We start from the raw sequence: 13,563 nt of genomic DNA, 5'->3' as shown, positions 1-13,563 counted from the left end.
GGATTGGCGTGTAAATTAACTGCACCCGCATGTCTTATCCAAGCGATAAAAGCGGTATCTCTCAATTTCTGAGCCATTCCAGAAGATTAAGTGATTACTTTGTGAATCACTAGTGTTAAAAAAGACAAACGATTGACTCAGTACAGGCTAAATCAGTGTGTTTAAAAATCAAATCAATCATCCATTAAACATAGACTATATTCAAATATATGTATTTTTTTTTTTTCTATTCACAGTTCATTTTGAGCAAGAAAAATTTAACATCTCACTAAATAAAGAAGGCTAGAGTGAAATCTGTACATGATAGTTATTCTTTTTGATTTGCTTTACACTGAACTACACATTCATATTTGAAAGCCAATGATTCACTCTGTAAAAAGTCTCTTTATTCAAACCAAAGTAAAATAAATGATTCCTACAAAAGTCTCATACTATAATACTCTTATTGCTACAGGAGTATTCAGTGTGCAGTACAGGCTCTATGCTTAAAATACCCAAATTACCTACTGTATTTCACACAATGTGCATTTTTGAGGCCACTGCAGAGAATATTGTATCTCACAATGCTCCCACAATACTCTCCACTTCACCATTCATTTCCATGAATGAACCAGAAAACAAATCAGTCACAATTTATCTCCCTCTTGACTCATTATTTGGATGTAATGGCATGTATTTTATACAAAATGGGGTAATGAGTTCACGTGACAGAAATGAAGCATACTGCACTGTGGAGAATTATTATTATTATATCATTATTATTTGTAATATTTTTTATTTTTTTTACTGTGCAGTATGAAATAGATTGATTAAACGTAGCCCTCAAGTTTTGATTCAGTGTATCCTGTACTAAATATCAAATCACTGTTTATCTCGGTTAACTATATTTAAACTTGAATCCATTGCCAGATTTGTCCTACTAAATCAGAAATTCAGCCCGAGTAACCAAACAGACAGATTAGGTTCATTATACCTCTTACTTAGTCCAGACAGGCCCCAAACAAGTGGCTATTTAAAGAGTGGACACAAGTCAACTTGGCAGTGCTGTGCTCACTAGGCTGTGTTCATTTACCAGAGTGACCACATCCTTCATGTCTGAGTCATGCACAATGTGCTCTGGCCAAATTTCACTCTTTTATCTGAAGCTACAGTGTTTTCTGTAATTAAAAAAAAAAAAAAGTTAGTTTCTCTGATTTTTGAAGACTTTGAATGTACAGTATCCTCTTACTTCAACCGAAGTGCAAGTAAATGTAACCTTAACGTGAAGTCTATAATGTCTGGGAAAGCTATCTGTTAGGATTACTATTCATTTCAAAGGCAGCTGCTTGGCTGGCACACTCAGAAGAGGGCCATAATGTGATATGCAATTTAAAAGACATTAATTAACATATTTTCATGATTAAGAATGCACAGCAACTCAATTTTCTACCATTTCTAATTAGAGTACATTTAATATATATGATACTTGTCTGTCATGACACCAGAAACATCTGAACAATCAATCACCAAAGAAAAACAGTAATAAATATGAATTTCCCTTTTAAGAAGACAAAGAAACACTATGTGAGCCAACATGACGACATCTTATTGGCTACATTTTCTGTTTGCTTAATAAAGTTGTGTACTGCTCAGAGATTCTTTTTCAATGTTTACAAGGCCTTCAGGGCAATTTTATTGCAGTATGAGATACTCGCCTCACTGATTATCTGTGAAGTATTAGGGACATTTGATTTGTGGCATTTGAAAAATGCTTGGAACTTCTCCAAAGCCTTGCTTTTGATTGTAGGAGTTACACAAGGGAGCTAAAAGCAAAGTAAAACGGAAAACGGACTTATTGCTACACACTAAAGTTCTCCAGGAGAAGCAACCGATTGCACACAGCGCTCACTCTGGCCAAACCGAGACGTGTCTGACACTCCGTCGTCAAGAAACAGAAATAGGTGGTTTGAGCGCAGGGCCTTTATATACGCTTCTAAAAATATTGTCCAATCAGCGCGCAGGTCCGTTCAGTTGAATAGCGCCAGGAGGCAGGACTTAGTTCCGCACGCCGCTGCGATTGGCTTAATGTGATATCATTTGCGCCCGCGCAACCTGTTCGCATCTGATTGGACGCCCTGTGAGGGAACGTCACGCTATCACGAGGGAGTAGGCAGGCTACAAGGTTTGAATAGGGGAAGTTGACAGAGCACAGCGCTTTGCGTGAGTTCAGTGTTTGCAAATACAGAGTGATCTCAGCAGACGGACTAGCGGACTCCGAGCAAAGCGACGGCTGCACTGCGTTGCTATTGCACGAAGAGGACGCTTGCTTGCCACACTTTATCTTTGATTCATCAAGATACATATTTATATACATTTATCGCCTGATACTTGGGATTGCAATGGATGTTCTACCAATGTGCAGCATATTTCAGGAACTTCAGATCGTTCATGACACTGGCTATTTCTCTGCATTGCCATCTCTTGAAGAATACTGGCAACAGGTAACAATTTTTAAAAATTGAGAACTTCCGCTTCGATTGGCGAACGGAGAGCTTGTGGTTCGACTTCGCTGTCTTTAAACCGAAAACGGAGCGTTATTTACAATCCGCGACGCGCTGAATGAAACAGTGTAACACTCTAAATGACGTGTTTGATTCGGTTACATGGTCGCGCGGTAAATGCTGTCAGCCAGCGTGTGTAGAATGTGTCCGTATGTCTACATTATAAAACAAACTTGTTTTGGCATACAGAGTATTTTATTAGTTTTTGAAGAGTCAGGACTGGCGAGCCAGGTCTTGTGTTGTGTTGGAAACCGTAAAAAAGCACAATATAGTGAGGAAAATATTTGTGGTTGGATCACTTTTTTTTCTTATGCTTTCCTACTCAAGCATCGACTGGTTGATTTGACAGTCTGCAGCACATGTTCTGTCACATAACGGGGTTTATAGGAGGTGCTTATTAACTGTCATAGCAGGTTCTGCTGCTTGATACTGTTATTCTTGTGATTGAACTGTTGCAGTCGTACTCTTGGCACGATAGTTTTAATATCTTTGCTGAAATTTATCCAGGTAGTTTCCCTCAGGCTTTTGGGGATTCTGGAATAGTGCCATATGAATTTATCTCTTGGCATTTAAACATGCGTTTGCATCTAGTTGCCTAATGATTCCCAGCATAGTCTTTTAAAGAGAGAGTTCATTCAAAATGAAAATCGGTCATAATTTCCTCGCTATTATGCAGTTTCAAACCCATTTACTTAGTAAAAAAAAAAAAAAAAAAAGATTGTTAGGCAGGATGTTAGCGACTGACGGCCTCAGTCACCATTCACTTGCATTGCATATTTGTCCATACAACGCAAGTGAATGGTGACTTACACTGTCAGTCTCCTTAACATTGAATAATGTTAACTTGGCGACAGAAGTCTGAACTATAGCTTTCAGTAATAAACATTTTACCTGATGTAGAGTGCTGAATCCGTAACATGGGATTATTCGAGCCATATTCTGCGCGGTAAACATCATCGTGGTTATCGAGGATGTGCAGAGCTAAACCGCACAACTAAATGCTGACATTGAGAGGAAAAACACAGATGGAAGTGTTCACATAAGAACTTATGCTCTCAAATGTAATGCATCCACACTCAGTACGCGTTAAAACGCGTCCAGATGTACCAGATGGACGTGAGTTTGCGTGAACGAGGAAACTCGAGCGAGGAAGTTCAGTGGCTTCCTTAAAAGGACTCCGAAATGTCTGGATGATTCACAAGGGACAATATACAGCTATCAAAGCCATATTTATACCTAAAATACTGATTTGTATTGATCTTACTCCACAATGTTTCAGTAGGAAATGGCTAACCCAAACTAACCCTTGGTAGTCAGCTGTGAAAGTAAAAGGAAACTCATTCAATCGTTCATGCGCATTCTGACATTGTGCTTTCTGTTTTGATTCAGACTTGTTTGGAGCTGGAGAGATATTTGCAGAGCGAGCCGTACGTGTCTGCGTCTGACCTCAAGTTTGAGGGCCAGGAGGATCTTTGGAGCAAGCTCATCTTGGCTTGTGGAGATAAGGGAGATGGGAACGGCAACCTTCCCGGCGCCAAGGAGGACGACAATCAGGACTGCCAAATATTAGAAACCAACAGCATGAATTCGGATGCCAGCAGCGAGGCGTCTGACAGTTCGGAGGAGCTCTCGCCCACTCACATCTTTACCTCCAACCCGCTGGGCTCGGTTCTGACGGAGTCAGCGCATCACTTGAGTTCCTCCATCATCAGCACGCCTCCGTCCTCGCCAGAGACGCCCCAGGAGCCCAGCGTCCCGCAGGTGTGGGGCTCCACACAGACTGACTTGCACGTGCCGGTGAAGATCCGGCAAAACGGACTGGGGAAGGCCTCGGATAAGGCTTCCGCAGGAGGGGACGCCTCTCCAGACGGCAGGAGGAGAGTGCACAGGTGTCACTTCAACGGCTGCCGGAAGGTTTACACAAAGAGTTCTCACTTAAAAGCACATCAGCGCACTCACACAGGTAAGATCCTTTAGTGTTAGCTATGCTGTTGCTACACATTGTCTCTAGCAAACAGGAAGCGGAACCTCGCGCACTTCACTGAGGTTTCACGACTCCCGCGAAATTGAATAACACAGACTGTCCTCAGCTGCGAGGCTAATGTCACTCTGTGAATATCTGCCTCGCATGACTGCACGCCTAAACGGTGACCTAATCTGTTTGGAATGCGTCCGTGGCCCGGAAGGAGGGGGGAACGGATGGGAGCAGGGAACGAAAGCCAGCTAGGGGGAAAACAACCTGCTCTACCAAACAGTTTTGGTTTCCGTCATGGGAAAGAACAAGGCTTTTGAATGGGGATCTGAGCGGCCCCTTTTTTTAAAGGGCCCCTTGGCATTCAAAACAGGTTCTGTGTGACGCGTATTGTTCGGTGCACTGTTTATGCGCACACCGCATAGAGGCAGACTGTTGGAATACCGTGCATTCCCGTAATCCTTGAGAGCTTGAGGGATCTTATTAAAGTTAAGACTCGTCTCGTAGACTGCGTGACCTAATGCCTAAACTTGCATCCTGTTTACAGATGCATTTTTGAGAGCATTAGTGAGCTCGCCGTTCCACATTCCTTTCAGATTTGTGAATGTTTCCCAGCCGAAACCTGCCGGCTGAAAGGTGTTTGTGTTCTTGTTTACAGGTGAGAAGCCGTACAGGTGTTCATGGGAAGGCTGCGAGTGGCGCTTTGCGAGGAGCGACGAGCTAACCCGACACTTCAGGAAGCACACCGGTGCAAAGCCATTTAAATGCAGTCACTGTGACAGGTACGCTCCGTTCTGTCTCACTATCTCTCCCTGTGACAGTTATCAAAGCCCGTCTGTCTCTCTCTCTCTCTCTCTCTCTCTCTCTCTCTCTCTCACCGCATGCTTGATGCTTTGATGCGTGCGTCAGTGAAACGCGACGGACTCTGCATTCAGCATCGATTCCATTTTATTGGTTCATCGATGGGAGTCGCCCCATTATGTTTGGGTTTTAGCACTTAATTACCTAATCGCATTAAATGCTTGAAAGCGCAATAGCCACACTGTCGCAATACTCTATTGATATTGTGTGCTTTATGACCAAACGCGCCTGTCCTGTTTGTCATCACTTCCTCTGTTAATCATTTCCTCCCTGAGAGCTTTGCGCTTTGAACACCATTGTTTGCTCAACTTCCCCTTTTGGTGTTGTGTTTCCGTGGTTACTGGATGCGAAACATTTCATAGTTCTCCTTTAAAACAAAACATTTGATCAAGTCTTTCCTCATAGTCAGACCCACACAGAATCTGTGCCAGCAGTTCTATTTTTGCAGAATCAGAACACCAAGCATTCATAAAGTTCAGTAAAGTTATGGATAATTTAATGCGTTTAATAATTTCAGACAGCAACAAAAGTGTACGATTCTCAGCTTGAGACTTGACGACAAGGTTTGGGGCTGGTGCTCAGATTATTATAACCTTGAGATCATGTAGTAATTATTTTGTTGTATTTTATTATTTTAATTTGTATACTTAATCATTTTTTCCTAAACACTAATAAAAAAAAAAAAAACCTTTATTATTCATTACCATATATATCTATATATATATATATATATATATATATATATATATATATATATATATATATATATATATATACTACTACTGAATGAATGACCAAAAAAAAAATAAAAAAAAAAAATATATATATATATATAAAAAAAATTTTTATTTTTATTTTTTTGGTCATTCATTCAGTAGTAGTAGCATATTCCACCACAAAAAAGAAAAAGAATAAAAAGTGTGTGTGTTTTTATATATATATATATCTAGCAAAATTCTGTGACCGCTATAAACGTACACTTACACAAAAAAGATGGCACATGGTGTCTGGTGCATTATGTCTAGAATTTAAAACCCATTTCAACGGTTTACAACCAGTTTAAATCTCTTTTGCATATTTTCACAGATTTCTCATTATAAGTACAAAACTGCTTATGTTCTATACTAATTCTGCACAGAAAATACACATTCTGTCTTTCCTTTAACTAGCCTTCATAGCACCTATTTCTGTTTGACAGATTCACCTCGAGGGCCACTAGGGGCCTCGTCAGTGACGCAATGCCCAGATCTCTGTCTTTGATCACGCTTTACGGCTTCAGTGGCCCCTGCCTGACCTTGTTTTTCACCTTTCCTCTCTCTGTTTCTTTCTCCAGGTGTTTCTCCAGGTCGGACCACCTGGCCCTGCACATGAAGAGGCACCTTTGAGCGGTGGGGATATGTTGTGTCCTGACCAGCTTTCTGGTTGACCCGGCCCTGCAAGAAATGGGGGGAGTGTGTTCCAGCCAAAGCATGCCATTTTGCACCATATCCTGTGCCTCCGTGAGTCCCGGGATAAAGGCGGACTGACTGGTTGTTGAATCGAAAAAAAGGAAGGGACAAATCACGTATGAAGAACCGAGGATGATTTATAAAAAAAAAAGAATAATGAAAAATACAACAAAACAAAAAAAAAAAAAAGCAAAAAAAAAAAAGAGCGAATGAATGGTGTGTTGTATGGTGCATGATGTTTCGGGACAACTCCTGGACTATACACTGGTACTTTAAAACAAATCCAAAAGAAAGCCTGTTTGAAGTGAACAGATGAATGAATGAAGAAGGGTGGGAGGGGGGTACCAGTGTATCGCTGTGGGCTGAATGGTGTCGGGGAACAACTTCTGTATTTGTTTCCATGCGGTATGCGAGAACCGTGAGTGAAGCCGTGAGACTGAGAGCTCCTGCCTGACGCCCCCGGGCTCTGAGATTGCAGGGGGCGTAGCGGCCAGGGTTTCACCCCCTGCCCCCATCAAGAAGGGGGCGGAAACTCGGCCCTGAATGAAAGTGGCTTTTTTGGTGTTCGGTGCAGCTACTAAATGTGCAATGTGTTCGGTAGCTTGTTATTTGACAGGCTACAAAAGCTCATTTGTAGTCCGTTGTATAAGCTGTGTGCTTAGAGATGTAACACAATTATAACTTCACTATCATAAACAGGTGTTGCATGGTATTGGGGTTTGTACATATTTTATTTTACTTTTTTTTTTTTTTTTTTTTTTTTTTTTTTTTGTAATTGGGACTGCAAATAGATTCCAATAAAGCGCAGCTAAATACAATTGGGTTAAATGTTACAATATTGTACATAAACACATTGATCATTATTCACTCTAAATTCCCTCTTTTTTTTCCTTTCTGGTGGAGGGAAGGATCCTACTGCTCATCGACTATTTCATACAAGACTCGTTTTGTCATCTTGAAGACTAAACGCTCTCTTTCTATCTCCATTTTACCTGTTGTTAATGCACTGTTGGCCTTAATGGTGCCTTATGCAAGTGGCCTTTCCCATTGGGGGGTCACAAAATGTATTGTATAAGTGATTGAAAAAGCTTTATTAAGGCTCTGTTTCACCTGAACATGCACCTTTCCTATTTCTGAGGCCACTGTAGCCAAGCCCTTGTAGATACCTAATGTATTGTTATTCTTGAGCATGCGATTTCATTATTATACTTGCCCTCACGTTTCTAGATCTGCAAGCACTTAAAGTATGGGTTTGGTATCGACTGAACGTTTTGAATACGCTTTAGACGCAAGATCTCGGTCTGTGGAGGTGTGTGCGAGACAAAAAGCTCTTAAAATGCGAAAACCGGTTGTTGTATAACACAAGGCTGAATGTTTGTGGGATGCCAACCCCCGCCGTCCCCTGTAACCAAGAATAAAGGAAAAAACACCTAAAGATTTATTGTAATTAACAAGCTGCAGCCGGACAGGCCTTGCCTTGTACTGCTTCTCTGTAATGAATTGCTGAAGGCCCTGCCTGCTACAGACTGCTGACTCGGCCAGTTCGATATTGACCTGTCTGGATGCCGTTGTTTTAGTCCAGCGACAGTATTGTGGAAACCGTGCACAGCCATCCAGAAAGATAAAGATATATCACCCCGCTTTTCAACATTTACAATGGAAATTTACTGACGTGGGGTCGAACGCCGCATGGAGGAAGCCTCTCAGCTGGGTGTGTGCGTTTCATTTGCGATCTGAAATGTGTAAACTAATGTTTTCAGGGACCAAACGATTGATTAAATTTATTGTACATAGTTATATGCTTGAATTATTTGAGTTGGATTGCTCTGGTTTGTTGAGCGATGGAGGTTTGACACTGTTGCATGTCGAGCAGCTACGCATTGTTTCATTGAGAGAAAAGTAACTTGAAGCAGCCTGTGCTGCCATTAAATCAGACCAGCCTGGGTTTTGTGGGCAAAGAACAATGTGTCTTTCCAACAGTGGCCAATATTAGTCGAGTGGTAATGGAGCCTTAATCAAGTTTTGCCATTTGCTTGCTTCAACCAACACTTTCTATCACTTCTCTTTTCTCTCATGAATCCCTCTTGTCGAAAGAATATTTGTACAAAAGAATAAGAACACAAAAGTTAGGATGAAAAAATATAAAAAAAACTTTTCTAAGATTTTAATTTTGTATTTTATTTTGTTGTTTTATTTGTTCAGTTTTTTTGCTTTATATGAATTTTATTTGAAATTGTTTTGCAAAATTGTTATATTTCTGTATGAATGTATTTTTTATTGGAATAATAAGAAATTCTTATCGGACAAATTTGTTGTTTTGCTTCACTTTATTTCACTTTAGATTTTAGTCATTTAAGAAAAAAAAAAATATGGGTGAATATTACAATATTTTCAGTGGTGTTAGCGAAGTTGAACAAAACTACTAAACCTACTATAAGTGTTCAACTTTGGGACGCAGACAAGATATGTCAAATTGAGCTATTATGAACAGCCCTGCAATTCAGTTGGTGAAGAAAATGAGTGAAAATCCCAAAGGAACCTGAGCCATGCGTCCAAAATAGACATAAAGGTCTTCTGACTTTAATGAACCAGTTAGGATCCACTAAGAACAGTTTAGCAAGTGCTCTAAAACACACACAACACATTTCAGCCACCTAGCTATGCCATTTCATAATGGCAGTAATGTTCATGCAGACAAGCACCGCTTCCCCAGAAGTCTTTAATACAATCTAAAAACAAAGTGCTTTCAAAAGATGGATCCTTTGTAAACTCTACCTGAGATCTCACCAGAGCGGAGGATATGCTGATGAATGACAATTATATGCATTAGTGATGAAACACTCATGTTCATAAATGTCTAGCTCTCATTATATGATGTGCAAACGTTGGTCTCAACACCCACTGGAGGGGATGTTCCACAGGCTTGTCAAACTAGACGAATGTGTTCCCACTGAAAAGCATTGCAAATTGCCGCCTTTGTGAATTGCTGAAGGGGGAAACATGCCCGAGTTGTTTCCTGGCAGGTGCAGTGCTGAAATACGTTGCCAAAGATTTGTTGGCTTTTCTAAACCTTTAAAAATGGCCACTCATCTGTTTACTTCTCAGCATCATGAAGATGTATTCCATCAATAATCTGTGATATAAATGGATCAAAATGTATGTTAATTAAAAAATACATTATATAATACATTACATTATATATATATATACAGTACAGACCAAATGTTTGGACACACCTTCTCATTCAAAGAGTTTTCTTTAGTTTCATGACTATGAAAATTGTAGATTCACACTGAAGGCATCAAAACTATGAATTAACACATGTGGAATTATATACATAACAAAAAAGTGTGAAACAACTGAAAATATGTCATATTCTAGATTCTTCAAAGTAGCCATCTTTTGCTTTGATCACTGCTTTGCTCACTCTTGGCATTCTCTTGATGAGCTTCAAGAGGTAGTCACCTGAAATGGTCTTCCAACAGTCTTGAAGGAGTTCCCCGAGAGATGCTTAGCACTTGTTGGCCCTTTTGCCTTCTGTCTGCGGTCCAGCTCACCCCTAAACCATCTGGATTGGGTTCAGGTCCGGTGACTGTGGAGGCCAGGTCATCTGGCGCAGCACCCCATCACTCTCCTTCTTGGTCAAATAGGTCATATTCATATGTATAAATGAATATTCATCACTTTGATATGTCCAAAATTGATAACTGTTATCCAGCATGGTCTTATAATGATCCAAAGAGCATCTTGGTTTCGATGCAAGTAGTAAATATGACCGTCTGTGCAAAGTTCACACGAGTTCACATGTTCAGACAAACCAATTTAGTTGCTCACTGACCTAGAAATAGTGCAGAATCTTAATATATATTGAGATTTTTATTATAATTATTATTTCCCGTTTTAAATTGAGAAATAAAAATCTCAGTTTTTATTGTGGACTTTGGACTCTATCTGTCATTCTATCTAGACACATAATTTTATTAAGGGAGAAGTTTCATAACATGCTAGTTCACTAAAGGTGAAAATCGTGGGAAACTTGTTGAATTGCATAACTCAATTACAGCTACGCCTCTGATAATGCAGCAGTAGTTTTCCATGTTTCTCAGTGCTATGCTGATCTTAATGCTACAACACTGAGCTGCGGCGAGAAGTCGCTCATTATTCCGTGTAGCTGACAGATCCTAAAGTGGAAGCAATTATATGCAGCCTTGGAAAGTCACACAGCGACATCAATCCTTTAAAGGTCAAGTACCCCCAAATCCATCATTAAATTTAACTGAAGGATCTCAGTCCATGCTTTATGATGTTTAAAAGGCAAGATCAATGCGTCAAAAGATCTATGTTTATGTACGGCATTGTTTAATATGCCTTTAATAGCCATAAAATTAGCAGGGCAGTAGAGGGACATGCTCAAAGAACCAAATGCTAGATGGGACGCATTAGTCGGTATCTGTGCGTGCTTTCCCACGTTAACCCTCGGGTTTCCCTAAATCCTGGATTACCACATCTAGATAAATTGCTCTAGCATATGACACATGCCCTACCTTCATGTACATTTAGTCGACTTGCAGCCCTCCATAATTTATAACATACATTTGCAGGTATTCAAAAGTAACTTTGTGTGTGTGTGTGTGTGTGTGTGTGTGTGTGTGTGTGTGTGTGTGTGTGTTTGAATAGAAACTTAAAGGGATTGTGCACTCAAAAATGAAAATCCTGTCATTAGTTACTCTGCATTACTTTATTGTGTTCAACACAATAAAGTAATACATTCAAAGTCTAGTGATATTTGCAGCATGATTAACTTTTTTTCAATGTGAGTATATTTGCAGTGCTGTGTTGAGTATTTGCTGCACATTTTTTTTATTTGGTTGCATTGTGAATGTTTGCAGTAAGGTCTCAAACTAATGAAGATGGTTCTTAGGGGTCGTTTACATGCACAAAACTTTTTTTATTCGGTTTGCCTGTTTGTTTACATGACAATGGCGTTTTGGGGACTGAAAACGCATATTTTTGGAAACAGGTTTCAAAGTGCAAGTTTTTGAAAATGCCACCATTATCGTTAAATGACATCGTTATCATTTCTGTGTAAACACCCAATACGAGAATCTTTGAAAACGGTGACGTCACGCGCATGCGTAGTATGTGTTAGGTATGTAGACATGCACAGTACGTTTCAATTTAAAAGGCAAGTGTGAACAAACATACACAACAATGGAGGAATACATGGTACTGTTGTTGCTCCTCAAGAGTTTGCGAACGCTTCTTCAGCAGAGTGTTGATTTACTTCACCAACATTACAACCAACAGCGGAAATGCATCATATGAATCATATAATCATAATTTCCCTACTAACAAGGTGACGGCACCAACTACTAGCCTGGCATATGTTATACAGTGTTTGTTGATATGTAGATATGTTTAAAGGCAAATCGTTTTGAAAATGTTGTCGTGTATACATGAAACTTTTTATAAACACTTTTTTTTTTTTTTTTTTTTTCGCATTGGTCTTTGTCAGTTGCAGTTTGTTAAGTTCTCTTAGCCACCGTACAGAATTAGCAACTGCATAGCAATATGCTAAGAAAACTCTGAACATCTTAGTAACAGCATGGGAACATGCTAAATAAGCTTTATAGCAACCGAATAGCAGCATGCTAAACATTCATAACAGCATAGAAATGTGCTGAAAAACACTGAACACCTTGGCAACTGCACAGCAACATCCGAGCATCATGAAAGAGTTTTGCACAGACAAGCACAACTCTCATTTTCTTCAGACAATATTGTCATATCCAGCAGTTTCCTGGATTTGATTGCTGCAGAACAAGAGCAATAAAACGACAGACAATAAGTCCACAGTAGACATGTCGTTTATGATGATCATCCTTCATTGTGGATCATCATCATGCTTGGGGTTTGTCTGCATCCTGTCCGTTCATTAAAAATAGAGCTATTTGTTTTCAAAGTGGATACTTACCCAATTAGCATCTAGCAGTTAGTGCTTCTGAACACTCAAATGCATTAAAATGGAAATAGAGTGAGGGTAAGGAGAGATCTGAGAGTATGCCACAAACACTTTGTTGTTGTTGTTGGTATTTTCATAAAGAAAGCAAGAGTCTTCCTTTCAACACAGATTAATTTCCATCATAACACCCGAGAAAGGCTTAATGGCTCTTTTGAACATTGAGAAGCAGCCCTCAAAGAGCTCATTTCACTCTGGTCTTAGACAAACATGAGATTTACTCATATTTGTTGTTTGCTGTTTGAAGAAGTTGTTGATGGACAGAGCCAGTTGCCCTCTCTATTGTGACATCACTCAAGTTGACAATGTCACATGACTGCTGAGAGTAAGCTTTGGTCACATTTCTAGTGACCTCTGAGGGACATTCATTCACATGTCCTAATTGCATGAAGACATCTTTTGTCTGTTTTGTCTGTTTAACTTATATACAATTATATATATATATATATATATATATATATATATATATATATATATACACTTAATAAAACGATATATAAAATATAGAATATTAGTCATTATTATCAAGAACATTTATATTATATAAAAAATACAGTAAAACGTTTTAGTAAAAATACAGTTTCTTTTTTTTTTGCAACCACCCAGAATGTCCTCACAACCACTAACCAGTAGTAATCTATAACACCACTCCTTAGAAAATGTTTTGCAACACCCTAGCAACCATTTATCCATGCCTTGACAACCATGCAGCCACTTACAGAG

General features: G+C 39.5%; 1 protein-coding gene across 1 annotated transcript; it reads left to right on the top strand.

Moving 5' to 3' along the window:
* Positions 1–2,153: 2,153 nt before the first annotated feature.
* On the top strand, positions 2,154–9,133 carry LOC113042235 (Krueppel-like factor 6). The gene is made up of 4 exons (XM_026200903.1): positions 2,154–2,480; positions 3,930–4,503; positions 5,171–5,294; positions 6,707–9,133. The coding sequence occupies exons 1-4, from the start codon at positions 2,379–2,381 to the stop codon at positions 6,756–6,758; spliced, it is 852 nt and encodes a 283-aa protein (XP_026056688.1). The 5' UTR covers positions 2,154–2,378; the 3' UTR covers positions 6,759–9,133.
* The last annotated feature ends 4,430 nt before the right edge of the window (positions 9,134–13,563 follow it).

This window comes from Carassius auratus, chromosome 24, assembly GCF_003368295.1.
Source record: "Carassius auratus strain Wakin chromosome 24, ASM336829v1, whole genome shotgun sequence".
Lineage (NCBI taxonomy): Eukaryota > Metazoa > Chordata > Actinopteri > Cypriniformes > Cyprinidae > Carassius > Carassius auratus.
The sequence above is the reverse complement of the archived record's forward strand: the minus strand, read 5'-3'. Positions and strand labels throughout refer to the sequence as shown.